General features: G+C 49.5%; 1 protein-coding gene across 1 annotated transcript in view; it reads left to right on the top strand.

The window, feature by feature from the left end:
* Positions 1-1618: 1618 nt before the first annotated feature.
* The window catches only part of LOC130079698 (tyrosine-protein kinase CSK-like), a 22470-nt gene continuing 6569 nt past the window's right edge, over positions 1619-17519 (top strand). The window contains exons 1-4 of the mRNA XM_056245055.1: positions 1619-1717; positions 2083-2156; positions 2761-2963; positions 6652-6716. Of these exons, the coding sequence (XP_056101030.1) occupies positions 1709-1717; positions 2083-2156; positions 2761-2963; positions 6652-6716 (351 nt within the window). The 5' untranslated portion in view covers positions 1619-1708. The remainder of the gene's footprint in view (positions 1718-2082; positions 2157-2760; positions 2964-6651; positions 6717-17519) is intronic.

Below are 17519 nucleotides of genomic sequence, written 5' to 3'. Positions count from 1 at the left end.
ACAATCTGCATTATAACCATTAACTCACAACATCTGCATTATAACCTCTAACTCACAACATCTGCATTATAACCATTAACTCACAACATCTGCATTATAACCATTAACTCACAACATCTGCATTATAACCTCTAACTCACAACATCTGCATTATAACCTCTAACTCACAACATCTGCATTATAACCTCTAACTCACAACATCTGCATTATAACCATTAACTCACAACATCTGCATTATAACCTCTAACTCACAACATCTGCATTATAACCTCTAACTCACAACATCTGCATTATAACCTCTTACTCACAACATCTGCATTATAACCTCTAACTCACAACATCTGCATTATATCCATTAACTCACAACATCTGCATTATAACCTCTAACTCACAACATCTGCATTATAACCTCTAACTCACAACATCTGCATTATAACCTCTAACTCACAACATCTGCATTATAACCTCTAACTCACAACATCTGCATTATAACCTCTAACTCACAACATCTGCATTATAACCTCTAACTCACAACATCTGCATTATAACCTCTAACTCACAACATCTGCATTATAACCATTAACTCACAACATCTGCATTATAACCTCTAACTCACAACATCTGCATTATAACCTCTAACTCACAACATCTGCATTATAACCTCTTACTCACAACATCTGCATTATAACCATTAACTCACAACATCTGCATTATAACCTCTAACTCACAACTTCTGCATTATAACCTCTAACTCACAACATCTGCATTATAACCTCTAACTCACAACATCTGCATTATAACCTCTTACTCACAACATCTGCATTATAACCATTAACTCACAACATCTGCATTATAACCTCTAACTCACAACTTCTGCATTATAACCTCTAACTCACAACATCTGCATTATAACCATTAACTCACAACATCTGCATTATAACCTCTAACTCACAGCATCTGCATTATAACCTCTAACTCACAACATCTGCATTATAACCATTAACTCACAACATCTGCATTATAACCTCTAACTCACAACATCTGCATTATAACCTCTAACAACACTAACAACACTCTCTGCTGTTCCTCCTGTGTAAGTCAGATCGCGCACGTCTGCCATGTTTGTAGTTTTCAACACTTGTTATTCATGTTTGTAGTTCTAATCGCGCAGTGGGTTGCGGTTCTAACCGGAAATAGTAGACCATCCGTGTGTGTGTTTGTGTGTGTGTGTGTGTGAGAAAAATCACTTTGAAAGATATCGTGTCATATATTGATTGAAACGCTTCTGGAACAAGAACACGTGGGCGGGGCTTGATTGTGTCTGTGGGGAACTGATTGGATGGTTGTGGTTTGCTATTGGCTGATCTCCTGTGAGTGACAGGTTATAGCCCCGCCCTCGTCATCAGAGAAGAGAAGAGATGCTGCAAGAGGAAGATATTCTGATTCAAGATTATTAACACAATGATGATGATGTGCACTCATATATCATTTACAATAAACACTGCAATTGAAACGAGAGCTGTCATTTTTGATTTCATGGTGAGTTTAAATCTGTGTGTGTCTGTCTGTGTGTGTGTGTGTGTGCGTGTGTGTGTGTATGTGTGTGTGTGTGTGTGTGTGTTGCAGTCAGCTGAGACACACTAACCTGGTGCAGTTATTGGGTGTGATCGTGGAGGAAAGAGGCAGTTTGTTCATCGTGACTGAATACATGGCGAAGGTCAGTGACGTCTCTCTCTTCAGTCATGACGTGCAATACAAACAGAAACACTCATATTTTGTGTTGGAGAATCTGTCCTGACTGAACTGATATTTATTTGAACCTAATAGTCAGAAAAAAGCTTCTTTAATTTTAACTGTTTATTGAACATTTAGACAAAATCTAAATTTAAATAAATAAGTGTGTTTGAGTATCATACGATGCTTGTAATGTAAATCAGTGAGATCTTTATAACAGTACAGCAGATACTTGCATAAAGGGCATATAAATATCAATATCTGTCAATAATGTCTTAATAAGATGATATTTAAATGCTTTAGTTGTGTGTGTGTGTGTGTGTGTGTGTGTGTGTGTGTGTGTGACAGGGCAGTCTGGTGGATTACCTGCGCTCTCGGGGTCGAACGGTCCTGGGCGGCGAGTGTTTGCTCCAGTTCTCGCTGTGAGTAATCCTCTTTATTAAAGATCATATTTGTCCTCTGGTGTTTTTGTGGAACGTAAAGACGCGGGTCCATTTGCGCTGCTTTGATTCACCAATCGTTCATTGGTGTGGACGTGAATATAGTTATTGTTATAGTTATCTTTATTACACGGCTCTGTGGAATACTTGATTCTGATTGGTCAATCACACATCCAGCGGTTTATTATTCCCCGATAACACCAGAACACAGAAACACACACTCATCATCCGGGTCACTGCAGACATCAGCGCTACACACTCGCTAGAACGGGTTTTGCTTTTGTGAGCTAATAAAATATTAAAACTCAGTTGAATCAATATTTTGTGTACAGTTATTTAATTATGCCATTCAGTATCGTGGACTCGCTCTCTCGTTTCATATAAACGCAGCGGCGGCCATTTTGTGTCTATTGTTTTGTTTACTGTTGGATCCTGATCGCCCTGTTGGGGGTTATTCTGATATAACAACCGGCTGGATGTACATTATCCCTTACTTAAAGACGCGCACGGTAAATGTCTGTCTGTCCGCTGGGATCTTCAGGAGTGTGTGTGTGTGTGTGTGTGTGTGTGTGTGTGTGTGTTTCAGTAACGTGTGTGAAGCCATGGAGTATCTGGAGGCCAATAACTTTGTGCACCGAGATCTGGCGGCTCGTAACGTCTTGGTGTCCGACGACAACATCGCTAAAGTCAGCGACTTCGGTCTGACCAAAGAGGCCTCGTCCACTCAGGACACGGCAAAACTCCCGTCAAGTGGACCTCGCCCGAGGCCCTGCGCGAGAAGGTGTGTGAGTGTGTGAGTGAGAGAGTGAGTGTGTGAGTGAGAGAGTGAGTGTGTGAGTGAGAGAGTGAGTGAGTGAGAGAGTGTGTGAGTGAGAGAGTGTGTGAGTGAGAGAGTGTGTGAGTGTGTGAGTGAGAGAGTGTGTGAGTGAGAGAGTGTGTGAGTGAGAGAGTGTGTGAGAGAGTGTGTGAGTGAGAGAGTGTGTGAGTGAGAGAGTGTGTGAGTGAGAGAGTGAGTGTGTGAGTGAGAGAGTGTGTGAGTGAGAGAGTGTGTGAGTGAGAGAGTGTGTGAGTGAGAGAGTGTGTGAGTGAGAGAGTGTGTGAGTGAGAGAGTGTGTGAGTGAGAGAGTGTGTGAGTGAGAGAGTGTGTGAGTGAGAGAGTGTGTGAGTGAGAGTGTGTGAGTGAGAGAGTGTGTGAGTGAGAGAGTGTGTGAGTGAGAGAGTGTGTGAGTGAGAGAGTGTGTGAGTGAGAGAGGTGTGTGTGAGTGTGAGAGTGTGTGAGTGAGTGAGAGAGTGTGTGAGTGAGTGAGAGAGTGTGTGAGTGAGTGAGAGAGTGTGTGAGTGAGTGAGAGAGTGTGTGAGTGAGAGAGTGTGTGGTGAGTGAGTGGTGAGTGAGTGAGTGTGTGAGTGTGTGAGTGAGTGGTGAGTGAGTGGTGAGTGAGTGGTGAGAGGTGTGTGAGTGAGTGGGTGAGAGTGTGTGTGTGAGTGAGTGTGTGAGTGTGAGTGTGTGAGTGGGTGAGAGTGTGTGTGTGGTGAGTGGTGTGTGAGTGAGAGTGTGAGTGTGTGAGTGGGTGAGGTGTGTGTGTGGTGGTGGTGTGTGAGTGTGTGAGTGAGAGTGTGTGAGTGTGAGTGTGTGGTGTGTGAGTGAGAGAGTGAGTGTGTGAGTGTGTGTGTGAGTGTGGAGTGAGTGTGTGAGTGTGTGGTGAGTGTGAGAGTGTGTGAGTGAGGTGTGTGTGAGTGAGAGGTGTGTGAGTGAGTGGTGTGTGAGTGAGAGAGTGTGTGAGTGAGGAGTGTGTGAGTGAGAGTGTGTGGGTGTGTGAGTGGTGAGGTGTGTGTGTGGGTGAGTGAGAGAGTGTGTGGTGAGTGAGTGTGGTGAGTGTGAGTGTGTGTGAGTGTGAGAGTGTGTGAGTGTGAGTGTGAGTGTGAGTGTGAGAGTGTGTGAGTGAGAGTGTGTGAGTGAGAGAGTGTGTGAGTGGGAGTGTGTGAGTGAGAGGTGTGTGAGTGTGAGGTGTGTGGTGTGAGAGTGTGTGATGTGAGTGTGAGTGTGTGTGTGAGTGAGTGTGTGGTGAGTGTGTGAGTGTGTGAGTGAGTGAGTGAGTGGTGTGTGAGTGAGTGAGTGGTGAGTGAGTGTGTGAGTGAGTGAGTGAGTGTGTGAGTGGAGTGTGGTGTGTGGTGAGAGTGTGTGTGTGAGTGTGTGAGTGTGAGGTGGTGTGTGAGTGGGAGTGTGTGGAGTGTGAGAGAGTGTGAGAGTGTGAGTGTGTGTGAGTGTGAGTGAGTGTGAGTGTGAGAGTGTGTGAGTGTTGTGAGTGTAGTGAGTGTGTGAGTGAGGTGTGTGTGGTGAGAGTGTGTGTGGTGTGTGTGAGGTGTGTGAGTGAGTGAGTGTGTGAGTGTGAGAGTGTGTGAGTGTGAGGTGTGTGAGAGGTGAGTGTGTGTGAGGGTGTGTGGTGGAGTGGTGTGTGGTGTGTGTGTGAGTGAGTGAGGTGTGGTGTGTGTGTGGGTGAGTGTGTGTGGTGGGGTGTGTGGTGAGAGGTGTGTGAGTGTGGGTGTGTGAGTGGTGGTGTGTGAGTGTGTGAGTGAGTGTGTTGTGAGTGTGTGGGTGTGTGGTGAGAGGTGTGTGAGTGGGTGTGTGTGAGTGGTGGTGTGAGTGAGTGTGTGGTGAGTGAGTGTGTGAGTGAGTGGTGGTGAGTGTGGTGAGTGTGGTGAGTGTGTGAGTGGTGGGTGTGGTGAGTGGTGAGTGAGTGTGTGAGTGAGTGGTGGTGTGGTGTGTGTGTGGTGGTGTGTGTGTGTGTGTGGTGTGTGGTGTGGTGGTGGTGGGTGTGTGTGTGGTGTGGAGTGTGTGAGTGAGTGGTGTGTGGTGGTGGTGGTGTGTGAGGGTGTGTGTGTGTGTGAGTGGTGGTGAGTGGTGGAGTGTGTGTGAGTGGTGTGTGTGTGGTGGTGGTGTGAGTGGGAAGTGGTGTGTGGTGGGTGAGTGGTGAGAAGTGGTGAGTGTGTGAGTGGTGGTGTGTGGTGAGTGTGAGAGTGTGTGAGTGAGTGAGTGTGTGAGAGTGTGTGTGGTGGTGGTGAGTGAGTGTTGTGGTGGTGAGTGAGTGAGTGTGGTGGTGGTGGTGTGTGGTGTGGTGTGTGGTGGTGTGTGGTGAGAGTGTGTGTGAGTGGTGAGTGTGTGGTGTGGAGTGTGTGGTGGTGGGTGTGTGAGTGAGTGAGTGGTGGTGAGTGGTGTGTGGTGGTGGTGTGTGAGTGTGTGTGGTGGTGTGTGGTGAGGGTGTGTGGTGGGGTGTGTGTGAGTGAGTGGTGTGAGTGGTGAGTGAGTGAGTGAGTGGGTGAGTGAGTGGTGGTGAGTGAGTGTGTGGTGGTGAGTGAGTGGTGAGAGGTGTGTGAGTGTGTGAGAGAGTGAGTGTGTGTGGTGAGTGAGTGTGTGTGGTGGTGAGAGTGTGTGGTGAGTGAGTGGTGGTGTGTGTGTGTGGTGAGTGAGTGTGTGTGTGTGAGAGAGTGTGTGAGTGGAGAGTGTGTGAGTGTGTTGAGTGAGTGAGTGAGTGAGTGTGGTGAGTGAGTGTGTGTGTGAGTGAGTGAGTGAGAGAGTGTTTGAGTGAGTGAGGAGTGAGTGTGTGAGTGGTGTGTGGTGTGTGATGTGAGAGTGTGTGAGTGAGTGAGTGTGTGGTGAGAGGTGGAGTGTGTGTGGTGAGTGAGGAGTGTGTGAGTGAGAGGTGTGTGAGTGAGTGAGAGAGTGAGAGTGAGAGTGATGTTGAGTGAGTGAGTGAGTGAGTGAGTGAGGTGAGAGAGTGTTTGAGTGAGAGAGTGAGTGTGGAGTGAGTGAGAGTGGAGTGTTGTGAGTGTGTGAGTGGAGTGAGAGTGAGAGTGAGTGAGAGAGTGAGAGTGTGAGAGAGTGAGAGAGTGAGTGAGTGGTGAGTGAGTGATTGAGTGGTGAGTGAGTGAGTGAGTGAGTTGAGTGAGTGAGTGAGTGTGTGAGTGAGTGAGTGTGTGAGTGAGAGTGTGTGAGTGAGGAGAGTGAGTGAGTAGTGAGTGAGTGAGTGAGTGAGTGAGTGAGTGAGTGAGTGAGTGAGAGTGAGTGTGTGAGTGAGTGAGTGAGAGTGAGTGAGTGAGGTGTGAGTGAGAGAGTGTGTGAGTGAGAGAGTGTGATGTGGTGAGTGAGTGTGAGAGTGAGAGAGTGGTGAGTGAGAGAGTGGTGAGTGAGTGAGAGTGATGTGATGGTGAGTGAGAGAGTGTGTGTGTGAGTGTGAGAGATGTGTGTGTGAGAGTGTGAGTGAGTGAGATGAGGTGTGTGTGAGTGAGAGAGTGTGAGTGTGAGTGAGTGAGTGAGTGTGAGAGTGTGTGAGTGAGAGAGTGATGTGGAGTGAGAGTGGAGTGAGAGTTTGTGATGAGTTAGAGTGTGAGTGTGTGAGTTTCACAAGTGAGATGAAAAGAGTTTGTCTCAGCGTAAGAGTTTCGGTTTGTGTAATAATGGATTTTTCTCTTTTCTCTGCAGAGGTTTTCTACAAATCTGACGTGTGGAGTTTCGGCGTTCCTGTGGGAGATTTATCGTTCGGGCGCGTGCGTACCAGAATGTAAGAGTCTCATGTGTTATCTGCGAATATAACTTATGCACAAACTGGATATCAATAACACGTGTGAATCAAGCGCATTTCTCGTGTGTGAGAACACGATCATGGGAAATTGGCTCAAAATATCAGTAATAACTGTAAGTTGCTTTATGCTGTTCCCTCATCATGAACGAGTGTGTGTCGAGCGTCATCATAAGCGAGTGTGTGTCGAGCGTCATCATAACGAGTGTGTGTCGAGCGTCATCATGAACGAGTGTGTCGAGCGTCATCATCAACGAGTGTGTGTCGAGCGTCATCATAACGAGTGTGTGTCGAGCGTCATCATGAACGAGTGTGTGTCGAGCGTCATCATGAGCGAGTGTGTGTCGAGCGTCATCATGAACGAGTGTGTGTCGAGCGTCATCATGAGCGAGTGTGTGTCGAGCGTCATCATGAAGCGAGTGTGTGTCGAGCGTCATCATGAGCGAGTGTGTGTCGAGCGTCATCATGAACGAGTGTGTGTCGAGCGTCATCATGAACGAGTGTGTGTCGAGCGTCATCATCAACGAGTGTGTGTCGAGCGTCATCATTAACGAGTGTGTGTCGAGCGTCATCATGAACGAGTGTGTGTCGAGCGTCATCATGAACGAGTGTGTGTCGAGCGTCATCATCAACGAGTGTGTGTCGAGCGTCATCATGAGCGAGTGTGTGTCGAGCGTCATCATGAACGAGTGTGTGTCGAGCGTCATCATGAACGAGTGTGTGTCGAGCGTCATCATGAACGAGTGTGTGTCGAGCGTCATCATGAGCGAGTGTGTGTCGAGCGTCATCATGAACGAGTGTGTGTCGAGCGTCATCATGAACGAGTGTGTGTCGAGCGTCATCATCAACGAGTGTGTGTCGAGCGTCATCATTAACGAGTGTGTGTCGAGCGTCATCATGAACGAGTGTGTGTCGAGCGTCATCATGAACGAGTGTGTGTCGAGCGTCATCATCAACGAGTGTGTGTCGAGCGTCATCATTAACGAGTGTGTGTCGAGCGTCATCATGAACGAGTGTGTGTCGAGCGTCATCATGAGCGAGTGTGTGTCGAGCGTCATCATGAACGAGTGTGTGTCGAGCGTCATCATGAGCGAGTGTGTGTCGAGCGTCATCATGAACGAGTGTGTGTCGAGCGTCATCATGAACGAGTGTGTGTCGAGCGTCATCATGAACGAGTGTGTGTCGAGCGTCATCATGAACGAGTGTGTGTCGAGCGTCATCATGAACGAGTGTGTGTCGAGCGTCATCATCAACGAGTGTGTGTCGAGCGTCATCATTAACGAGTGTGTGTCGAGCGTCATCATGAACGAGTGTGTCGAGCGTCATCATGAACGAGTGTGTGTCGAGCGTCATCATGAACGAGTGTGTGTCGAGCGTCATCATGAACGAGTGTGTGTCGAGCGTCATCATGAACGAGTGTGTGTCGAGCGTCATCATGAACGAGTGTGTGTCGAGCGTCATCATGAGCGAGTGTGTGTCGAGCGTCATCATGAACGAGTGTGTGTCGAGCGTCATCATGAACGAGTGTGTGTCGAGCGTCATCATGAACGAGTGTGTGTCGAGCGTCATCATGAACGAGTGTGTGTCGAGCGTCATCATGAGCGAGTGTGTGTCGAGCGTCATCATGAGCGAGTGTGTGTCGAGCGTCATCATGAGCGAGTGTGTGTCGAGCGTCATCATGAACGAGTGTGTGTCGAGCGTCATCATGAACGAGTGTGTGTCGAGCGTCATCATGAACGAGTGTGTGTCGAGCGTCATCATGAACGAGTGTGTGTCGAGCGTCATCATGAACGAGTGTGTGTCGAGCGTCAACACGAGGTGTGTCGAGCGTCATCATAACGAGTGTGTGTCGAGCGTCATCATGAACGAGTGTGTGTCGAGCGTCATCATGAGCGAGTGTGTGTCGAGCGTCATCATGACGAGTGTGTGTCGAGCGTCATCATGAGCGAGTGTGTGTCGAGCGTCATCATGAGCGAGTGTGTGTCGAGCGTCATCATGAACGAGTGTGTGTCGAGCGTCATCATGAGCGAGTGTGTGTCGAGCGTCATCATGAACGAGTGTGTGTCGAGCGTCATCATGAACGAGTGTGTGTCGAGCGTCATCATCAACGAGTGTGTGTCGAGCGTCATCATTAACGAGTGTGTGTCGAGCGTCATCATGAACGAGTGTGTGTCGAGCGTCATCATGAGCGAGTGTGTGTCGAGCGTCATCATGAACGAGTGTGTGTCGAGCGTCATCATGAACGAGTGTGTGTCGAGCGTCATCATGAACGAGTGTGTGTCGAGCGTCATCATGAACGAGTGTGTGTCGAGCGTCATCATGAGCGAGTGTGTGTCGAGCGTCATCATGAACGAGTGTGTGTCGAGCGTCATCATGAACGAGTGTGTGTCGAGCGTCATGAGCGAGTGTGTGTCGAGCGTCATCATGAACGAGTGTGTGTCGAGCGTCATCATGAACGAGTGTGTGTCGAGCGTCATCATGAGCGAGTGTGTGTCGAGCGTCATCATGAACGAGTGTGTGTCGAGCGTCATCATGAACGAGTGTGTGTCGAGCGTCATCATCAACGAGTGTGTGTCGAGCGTCATCATTAACGAGTGTGTGTCGAGCGTCATCATGAACGAGTGTGTGTCGAGCGTCATCATGAGCGAGTGTGTGTCGAGCGTCATCATGAACGAGTGTGTGTCGAGCGTCATCATGAACGAGTGTGTGTCGAGCGTCATCATGAGCGAGTGTGTGTCGAGCGTCATCATGAACGAGTGTGTGTCGAGCGTCATCATGAACGAGTGTGTGTCGAGCGTCATCATGAACGAGTGTGTGTCGAGCGTCATCATGAACGAGTGTGTGTCGAGCGTCATCATCAACGAGTGTGTGTCGAGCGTCATCATCAACGAGTGTGTGTCGAGCGTCATCATGAACGAGTGTGTCGAGCGTCATCATCAACGAGTGTGTGTCGAGCGTCATCATGAACGAGTGTGTGTCGAGCGTCATCATGAGCGAGTGTGTGTCGAGCGTCATCATGAACGAGTGTGTGTCGAGCGTCATCATGAACGAGTGTGTGTCGAGCGTCATCATGAACGAGTGTGTGTCGAGCGTCATCATGAACGAGTGTGTGTCGAGCGTCATCATGAGCGAGTGTGTGTCGAGCGTCATCATGAGCGAGTGTGTGTCGAGCGTCATCATGAGCGAGTGTGTCGAGCGTCATCATGAACGAGTGTGTGTCGAGCGTCATCATGAACGAGTGTGTGTCGAGCGTCATCATGAACGAGTGTGTGTCGAGCGTCATCATGAACGAGTGTGTGTCGAGCGTCATCATCAACGAGTGTGTGTCGAGCGTCATCATTAACGAGTGTGTGTCGAGCGTCATCATGAACGAGTGTGTGTCGAGCGTCATCATGAGCGAGTGTGTGTCGAGCGTCATCATCGAGTGTGTGTCGAGCGTCATCATGAGCGAGTGTGTGTCGAGCGTCATCATGAGCGAGTGTGTGTCGAGCGTCATCATGAACGAGTGTGTGTCGAGCGTCATCATGAGCGAGTGTGTGTCGAGCGTCATCATGAACGAGTGTGTGTCGAGCGTCATCATGAACGAGTGTGTGTCGAGCGTCATCATCAACGAGTGTGTGTCGAGCGTCATCATTAACGAGTGTGTGTCGAGCGTCATCATGAACGAGTGTGTGTCGAGCGTCATCATGAGCGAGTGTGTGTCGAGCGTCATCATGAACGAGTGTGTGTCGAGCGTCATCATGAACGAGTGTGTGTCGAGCGTCATCATGAGCGAGTGTGTGTCGAGCGTCATCATGAACGAGTGTGTGTCGAGCGTCATCATGAGCGAGTGTGTGTCGAGCGTCATCATGAGCGAGTGTGTGTCGAGCGTCATCATGAACGAGTGTGTGTCGAGCGTCATCATGAGCGAGTGTGTGTCGAGCGTCATCATGAACGAGTGTGTGTCGAGCGTCATCATGAACGAGTGTGTGTCGAGCGTCATCATGAACGAGTGTGTGTCGAGCGTCATCATGAACGAGTGTGTGTCGAGCGTCATCATGAACGAGTGTGTGTCGAGCGTCATCATCAACGAGTGTGTGTCAAACGTCATCATTAACGAGTGTGTGTCGAGCGTCATCATGAACGAGTGTGTCGAGCGTCATCATCAACGAGTGTGTGTCGAGCGTCATCATAAACGAGTGTGTGTCGAGCGTCATCATGAACGAGTGTGTGTCGAGCGTCATCATGAGCGAGTGTGTGTCGAGCGTCATCATGAACGAGTGTGTGTCGAGCGTCATCATAAACGAGTGTGTGTCGAGCGTCATCATGAACGAGTGTGTGTCGAGCGTCATCATGAACGAGTGTGTGTCGAGCGTCATCATGAGCGAGTGTGTGTCGAGCGTCATCATGAGCGAGTGTGTGTCGAGCGTCATCATGAGCGAGTGTGTGTCGAGCGTCATCATGAACGAGTGTGTGTCGAGCGTCATCATGAACGAGTGTGTGTCGAGCGTCATCATGAACGAGTGTGTGTCGAGCGTCATCATGAACGAGTGTGTGTCGAGCGTCATCATCAACGAGTGTGTGTCGAGCGTCATCATTAACGAGTGTGTGTCGAGCGTCATCATGAACGAGTGTGTCGAGCGTCATCATGAACGAGTGTGTGTCGAGCGTCATCATGAACGAGTGTGTGTCGAGCGTCATCATGAGCGAGTGTGTGTCGAGCGTCATCATGAACGAGTGTGTGTCGAGCGTCATCATTAACGAGTGTGTGTCGAGCGTCATCATGAACGAGTGTGTGTCGAGCGTCATCATGAACGAGTGTGTGTCGAGCGTCATCATGAGCGAGTGTGTGTCGAGCTTCATCATGAGCGAGTGTGTGTCGAGCGTCATCATGAGCGAGTGTGTGTCGAGCGCCATCATGAACGAGTGTGTGTCGAGCGTCATCATGAACGAGTGTGTGTCGAGCGTCATCATGAACGAGTGTGTGTCGAGCGTCATCATGAACGAGTGTGTGTCGAGCGTCATCATCAACGAGTGTGTGTCGAGCGTCATCATCAACGAGTGTGTGTCGAGCGTCATCATGAACGAGTGTGTGTCGAGCGTCATCATGAGCGAGTGTGTGTCGAGCGTCATCATGAACGAGTGTGTCGAGCGTCATCATCAACGAGTGTGTGTCGAGCGTCATCATAAACGAGTGTGTGTCGAGCGTCATCATGAACGAGTGTGTGTCGAGCGTCATCATGAGCGAGTGTGTGTCGAGCGTCATCATGAGCGAGTGTGTGTCGAGCGTCATCATGAACGAGTGTGTGTCGAGCGTCATCATGAGCGAGTGTGTGTCGAGCGTCATCATGAACGAGTGTGTGTCGAGCGTCATCATGAGCGAGTGTGTGTCGAGCGTCATCATGAACGAGTGTGTGTCGAGCGTCATCAAAGGAGTGTGTGTCAAGCGTCATCATGAGCGAGTGTGTGTCGAGCGTCATCATGAGCGAGTGTGTGTCGAGCGTCATCATGAGCGAGTGTGTGTCGAGCGTCATCATGAACGAGTGTGTCGAGCGTCATCATGAGCGAGTGTGTGTCGAGCGTCATCATGAACGAGTGTGTGTCGAGCGTCATCATGAACGAGTGTGTGTCGAGCGTCATCATGAACGAGTGTGTGTCGAGCGTCATCATGAACGAGTGTGTGTCGAGCTTCATCATGAACGAGTGTGTGTCGAGCGTCATCATGAGCGAGTGTGTGTCGAGCGTCATCATGAACGAGTGTGTGTCGAGCGTCATCATGAGCGAGTGTGTGTAGAGCGTCATCATGAACGAGTGTGTGTCGAGCGTCATCATGAGCGAGTGTGTGTCGAGCGTCATCATGAACGAGTGTGTGTCGAGCGTCATCATGAGCGAGTGTGTGTCGAGCGTCATCATGAACGAGTGTGTGTCGAGCGTCATCATGAACGAGTGTGTGTCGAGCGTCATCATGAACGAGTGTGTGTCGAGCGTCATCATGAACGAGTGTGTGTCGAGCGTCATCATGAACGAGTGTGTGTCGAGCGTCATCATGAACGAGTGTGTGTCGAGCGTCATCATGAGCGAGTGTGTGTCGAGCGTCATCATGAACGAGTGTGTGTCGAGCGTCATCATGAGCGAGTGTGTGTAGAGCGTCATCATGAACGAGTGTGTGTCGAGCGTCATCATGAGCGAGTGTGTGTCGAGCGTCATCATGAACGAGTGTGTGTCGAGCGTCATCATGAGCGAGTGTGTGTCGAGCGTCATCATGAACGAGTGTGTGTCGAGCGTCATCATGAACGAGTGTGTGTCGAGCGTCATCATGAACGAGTGTGTGTCGAGCGTCATCATGAGCGAGTGTGTGTCGAGCGTCATCATGAACGAGTGTGTGTCGAGCGTCATCATGAGCGAGTGTGTGTCGAGCGTCATCATGAACGAGTGTGTGTCGAGCGTCATCATGAGCGAGTGTGTGTCGAGCGTCATCATGAACGAGTGTGTGTCGAGCGTCATCATGAACGAGTGTGTGTCGAGCGTCATCATGAACGAGTGTGTGTCGAGCGTCATCATGAACGAGTGTGTCAAGTCAAGTCAAGTCAAGTCAATTCACCTTTATTTATATAGCGCTTTTTACAATACAGATTGTATCAAAGCGCTTCACAGTGATAACATGAAAACAATATAACAAAAACAATATAACAATATAACAAAGTTTGTTTCTAAAAGAAATTGCGTCAACGTCCACCTTAAGTAAGGCAGATCAATAATATTATTGAATATTAAATGTTAAATGTCCCCAACTAAGCAAGCCAAAAGCCAAGGCAACAGTGGCAAGGAACCAAAACTCCATCAGGGACAGAATGGAGAAAAAAACCTTGGGAGAAACCAGACTCAGTCGGGGGGCCAGTTCTCCTCTGGCCAACGAAGGAACAGTGCATGATTCGGGCAGCATTACAAGTCAGATTGGATCGGAACATTTAGAGTATTTTTTGGAAGTCCAAGTATGCACGCCGGTCTTAAGACGAGTAGTTGAGGATCAGTGCCGTCCACCATAGAGAGTCCATATCGCCCCTGTTAAGTCGTCACTTCATAGGCTTTGTGATTGGAGCATCTGAAGTCTCCGTGAGAGGCTGGATACAAACTGGAGCTGACGAACGCCATTTTCTCGGGACTCGCGTCCCGAGATAACAGCAGAAAAGCAAAGGGAAAATAATTAGCGTAGCTGCTGTTCATAATGATGATTTCCATAACACAGGCGTAAAAGACAAAACATGAATACAGTGACTCTTGCGTCCCAAAATCACCCCCCTCCGTCCCCCACTCAACTCAGCCCAGCTTACTGACCTCTACATCCCTCCTGCTGCTGAGACCTAACCACAATCTCACAATCTCTCCGCAACCCAACCATACGCGCCAACCCGTTGACTAAGGCTGTCGAGCCCCACTGGTGCGTGAATAGGCAGTTTCAGTGGACAACGGTTCCGTATGGCATACTACCTACCGCAACACAATATCTGCCCAACCACCCGTCATTCACGCAATATACACAGGAACGTAATGACTGCAAATACTATGCAACCTATACAGATAACCTACAGTCTCTTCAAGTTTTATAGTATTAAATGCATTTGACCTGATTCAGCAGTATAATAAAAGGTAAGCATTATGTAAATGCTTGGCTAAAAAGATGCGTCTTTAATCTAGTTTTAGTGTGTGTCGAGCGTCATCATGAACGAGTGTGTGTCGAGCGTCATCATGAACGAGTGTGTGTCGAGCGTCATCATGAACGAGTGTGTGTCGAGCGTCATCATCAACGAGTGTGTCGAGCGTCATCATCAACGAGTGTGTGTCGAGCGTCATCATGAACGAGTGTGTGTCGAGCGTCATCATGAGCGAGTGTGTGTCGAGCGTCATCATGAACGAGTGTGTGTCGAGCGTCATCATGAACGAGTGTGTCGAGCGTCATCATCAACGAGTGTGTGTCGAGCGTCATCATAAACGAGTGTGTGTCGAGCGTCATCATGAACGAGTGTGTGTCGAGCGTCATCATGAGCGAGTGTGTGTCGAGCGTCATCATGAACGAGTGTGTGTCGAGCGTCATCATAAACGAGTGTGTGTCGAGCGTCATCATGAACGAGTGTGTGTCGAGCGTCATCATCAGCGAGTGTGTGTCGAGCGTCATCATAAGCGAGTGTGTGTCGAGCGTCATCATAAGCGAGTGTGTGTCGAGCGTCATCATGAATGAGTGTGTGTCGAGCGTCATCATGAACGAGTGTGTGTCGAGCGTCATCATAAACGAGTGTGTGTCGAGCGTCATCATGAGCGAGTGTGTGTCGAGCGTCATCATGAGCGAGTGTGTGTCGAGCGTCATCATGAATGAGTGTGTGTCGAGCGTCATCATGAACGAGTGTGTGTCGAGCGTCATCATGAACGAGTGTGTGTCGAGCGTCATCATGAACGAGTGTGTGTCGAGCGTCATCATGAACGAGTGTGTGTCGAGCGTCATCATAAACGAGTGTGTGTCGAGCGTCATCATAAACGAGTGTGTGTCGAGCGTCATCATGAGCGAGTGTGTGTCGAGCGTCATCATGAACGAGTGTGTGTCGAGCGTCATCATGAACGAGTGTGTGTCGAGCGTCATCATGAACGAGTGTGTGTCGAGCGTCATCATAAACGAGTGTGTGTCGAGCGTCATCATGAACGAGTGTGTGTCGAGCGTCATCATGAACGAGTGTGTGTCGAGCGTCATCATAAACGAGTGTGTGTCGAGCGTCATCATGAACGAGTGTGTGTCGAGCGTCATCATGAACGAGTGTGTGTCGAGCGTCATCATGAACGAGTGTGTGTCGAGCGTCATCATGAACGAGTGTGTGTCGAGCGTCATCATGAACGAGTGTGTGTCGAGCGTCATCATGAACGAGTGTGTGTCGAGCGTCATCATCAACGAGTGTGTGTCGAGCGTCATCATGAACGAGTGTGTGTCGAGCGTCATCATGAGCGAGTGTGTGTCGAGCGTCATCATGAACGAGTGTGTGTCGAGCGTCATCATAAACGAGTGTGTGTCGAGCGTCATCATGAACGAGTGTGTGTCGAGCGTCATCATAAACGAGTGTGTGTCGAGCGTCATCATGAACGAGTGTGTGTCGAGCGTCATCATGAGCGAGTGTGTGTCGAGCGTCATCATAAACGAGTGTGTGTCGAGCGTCATCATAAGCGAGTGTGTGTCGAGCGTCATCATAAGCGAGTGTGTGTCGAGCGTCATCATAAACGAGTGTGTGTCGAGCGTCATCATGAACGAGTGTGTGTCGAGCGTCATCATAAACGAGTGTGTGTCGAGCGTCATCATGAGCGAGTGTGTGTCGAGCGTCATCATGAGCGAGTGTGTGTCGAGCGTCATCATAAGCGAGTGTGTGTCGAGCGTCATCATAAACGAGTGTGTGTCGAGCGTCATCATGAACGAGTGTGTGTCGAGCGTCATCATGAACGAGTGTGTCGAGCGTCATTATGAACGAGTGTGTGTCGAGCGTCATCATGAGCGAGTGTGTGTCGAGCGTCATCATAAGCGAGTGTGTGTCGAGCGTCATCATAAACGAGTGTGTGTCGAGCGTCATCATGAACGAGTGTGTGTCGAGCGTCATCATAAACGAGTGTGTGTCGAGCGTCATCATGAGCGAGTGTGCGTCGAGCATCATCATGAACGAGTGTGTGTCGAGCGTCATCATGAGCGAGTGTGTGTCGAGCGTCATCATGAACGAGTGTGTGTCGAGCGTCATCATAAGCGAGTGTGTGTCGAGCGTCATCATGAGCGAGTGTGTGTCGAGCGTCATCATGAACGAGTGTGTCGAGCGTCATCATCAACGAGTGTGTGTCGAGCGTCATCATGAGCGAGTGTGTGTCGAGCGTCATCATGAGCGAGTGTGTGTCGAGCGTCATCATAAACGAGTGTGTGTCGAGCGTCATCATGAGCGAGTGTGTCGAGCGTCATCATGAACGAGTGTGTGTCGAGCGTCATCATGAGCGAGTGTGTGTCGAGCGTCATCATGAACGAGTGTGTGTCGAGCGTCATCATGAGCGAGTGTGTGTCGAGCGTCATCATGAGCGAGTGTGTGTCGAGCGTCATCATGAACGAGTGTGTGTCGAGCCTCATCATGAGCGAGTGTGTGTCGAGCGTCATCATGAACGAGTGTGTGTCGAGCGTCATCATGAGCGAGTGTGTGTCGAGCGTCATCATGAACGAGTGTGTGTCGAGCGTCATCATGAACGAGTGTGTGTCGAGCGTCATCATGAACGAGTGTGTGTCGAGCGTCATCATGAACGAGTGTGTGTCGAGCGTCATCATGAACGAGTGTGTGTCGAGCGTCATCATGAACGAGTGTGTGTCGAGCGTCATCATGAACGAGTGTGTGTCGAGCGTCATCATGAACGAGTGTGTGTCGAGCGTCATCATGAACGAGTGTGTGTCGAGCGTCATCATGAACGAGTGTGTGTCGAGCGTCATCATAAGCGAGTGTGTGTCGAGCGTCATCATAAGCGAGTGTGTGTCGAGCGTCATCATAAACGAGTGTGTGTCGAGCGTCATCATGAACGAGTGTGTGTCGAGCGTCATCATGAACGAGTGTGTGTCGAGCGTCATCATGAGCGAGTGTGTGTCGAGCGTCATCATGAACGAGTGTGTGTCGAGCGTCATCATGAGCGAGTGTGTGTCGAGCGTCATCATGAGCGAGTGTGTGTCGAGCGTCATCATGAACGAGTGTGTGTCGAGCGTCATCATGAGCGAGTGTGTGTCGAGCGTCATCATGAA

This window comes from Rhinichthys klamathensis, unplaced genomic scaffold, assembly GCF_029890125.1.
Source record: "Rhinichthys klamathensis goyatoka isolate OS25496 unplaced genomic scaffold, OSU_Roscu_1.1 h1tg001280l_1, whole genome shotgun sequence".
NCBI lineage: Eukaryota > Metazoa > Chordata > Actinopteri > Cypriniformes > Leuciscidae > Rhinichthys > Rhinichthys klamathensis.
Note: the sequence above shows the minus strand (reverse complement) of the source record. Positions and strands in the feature narration are given on the sequence as shown.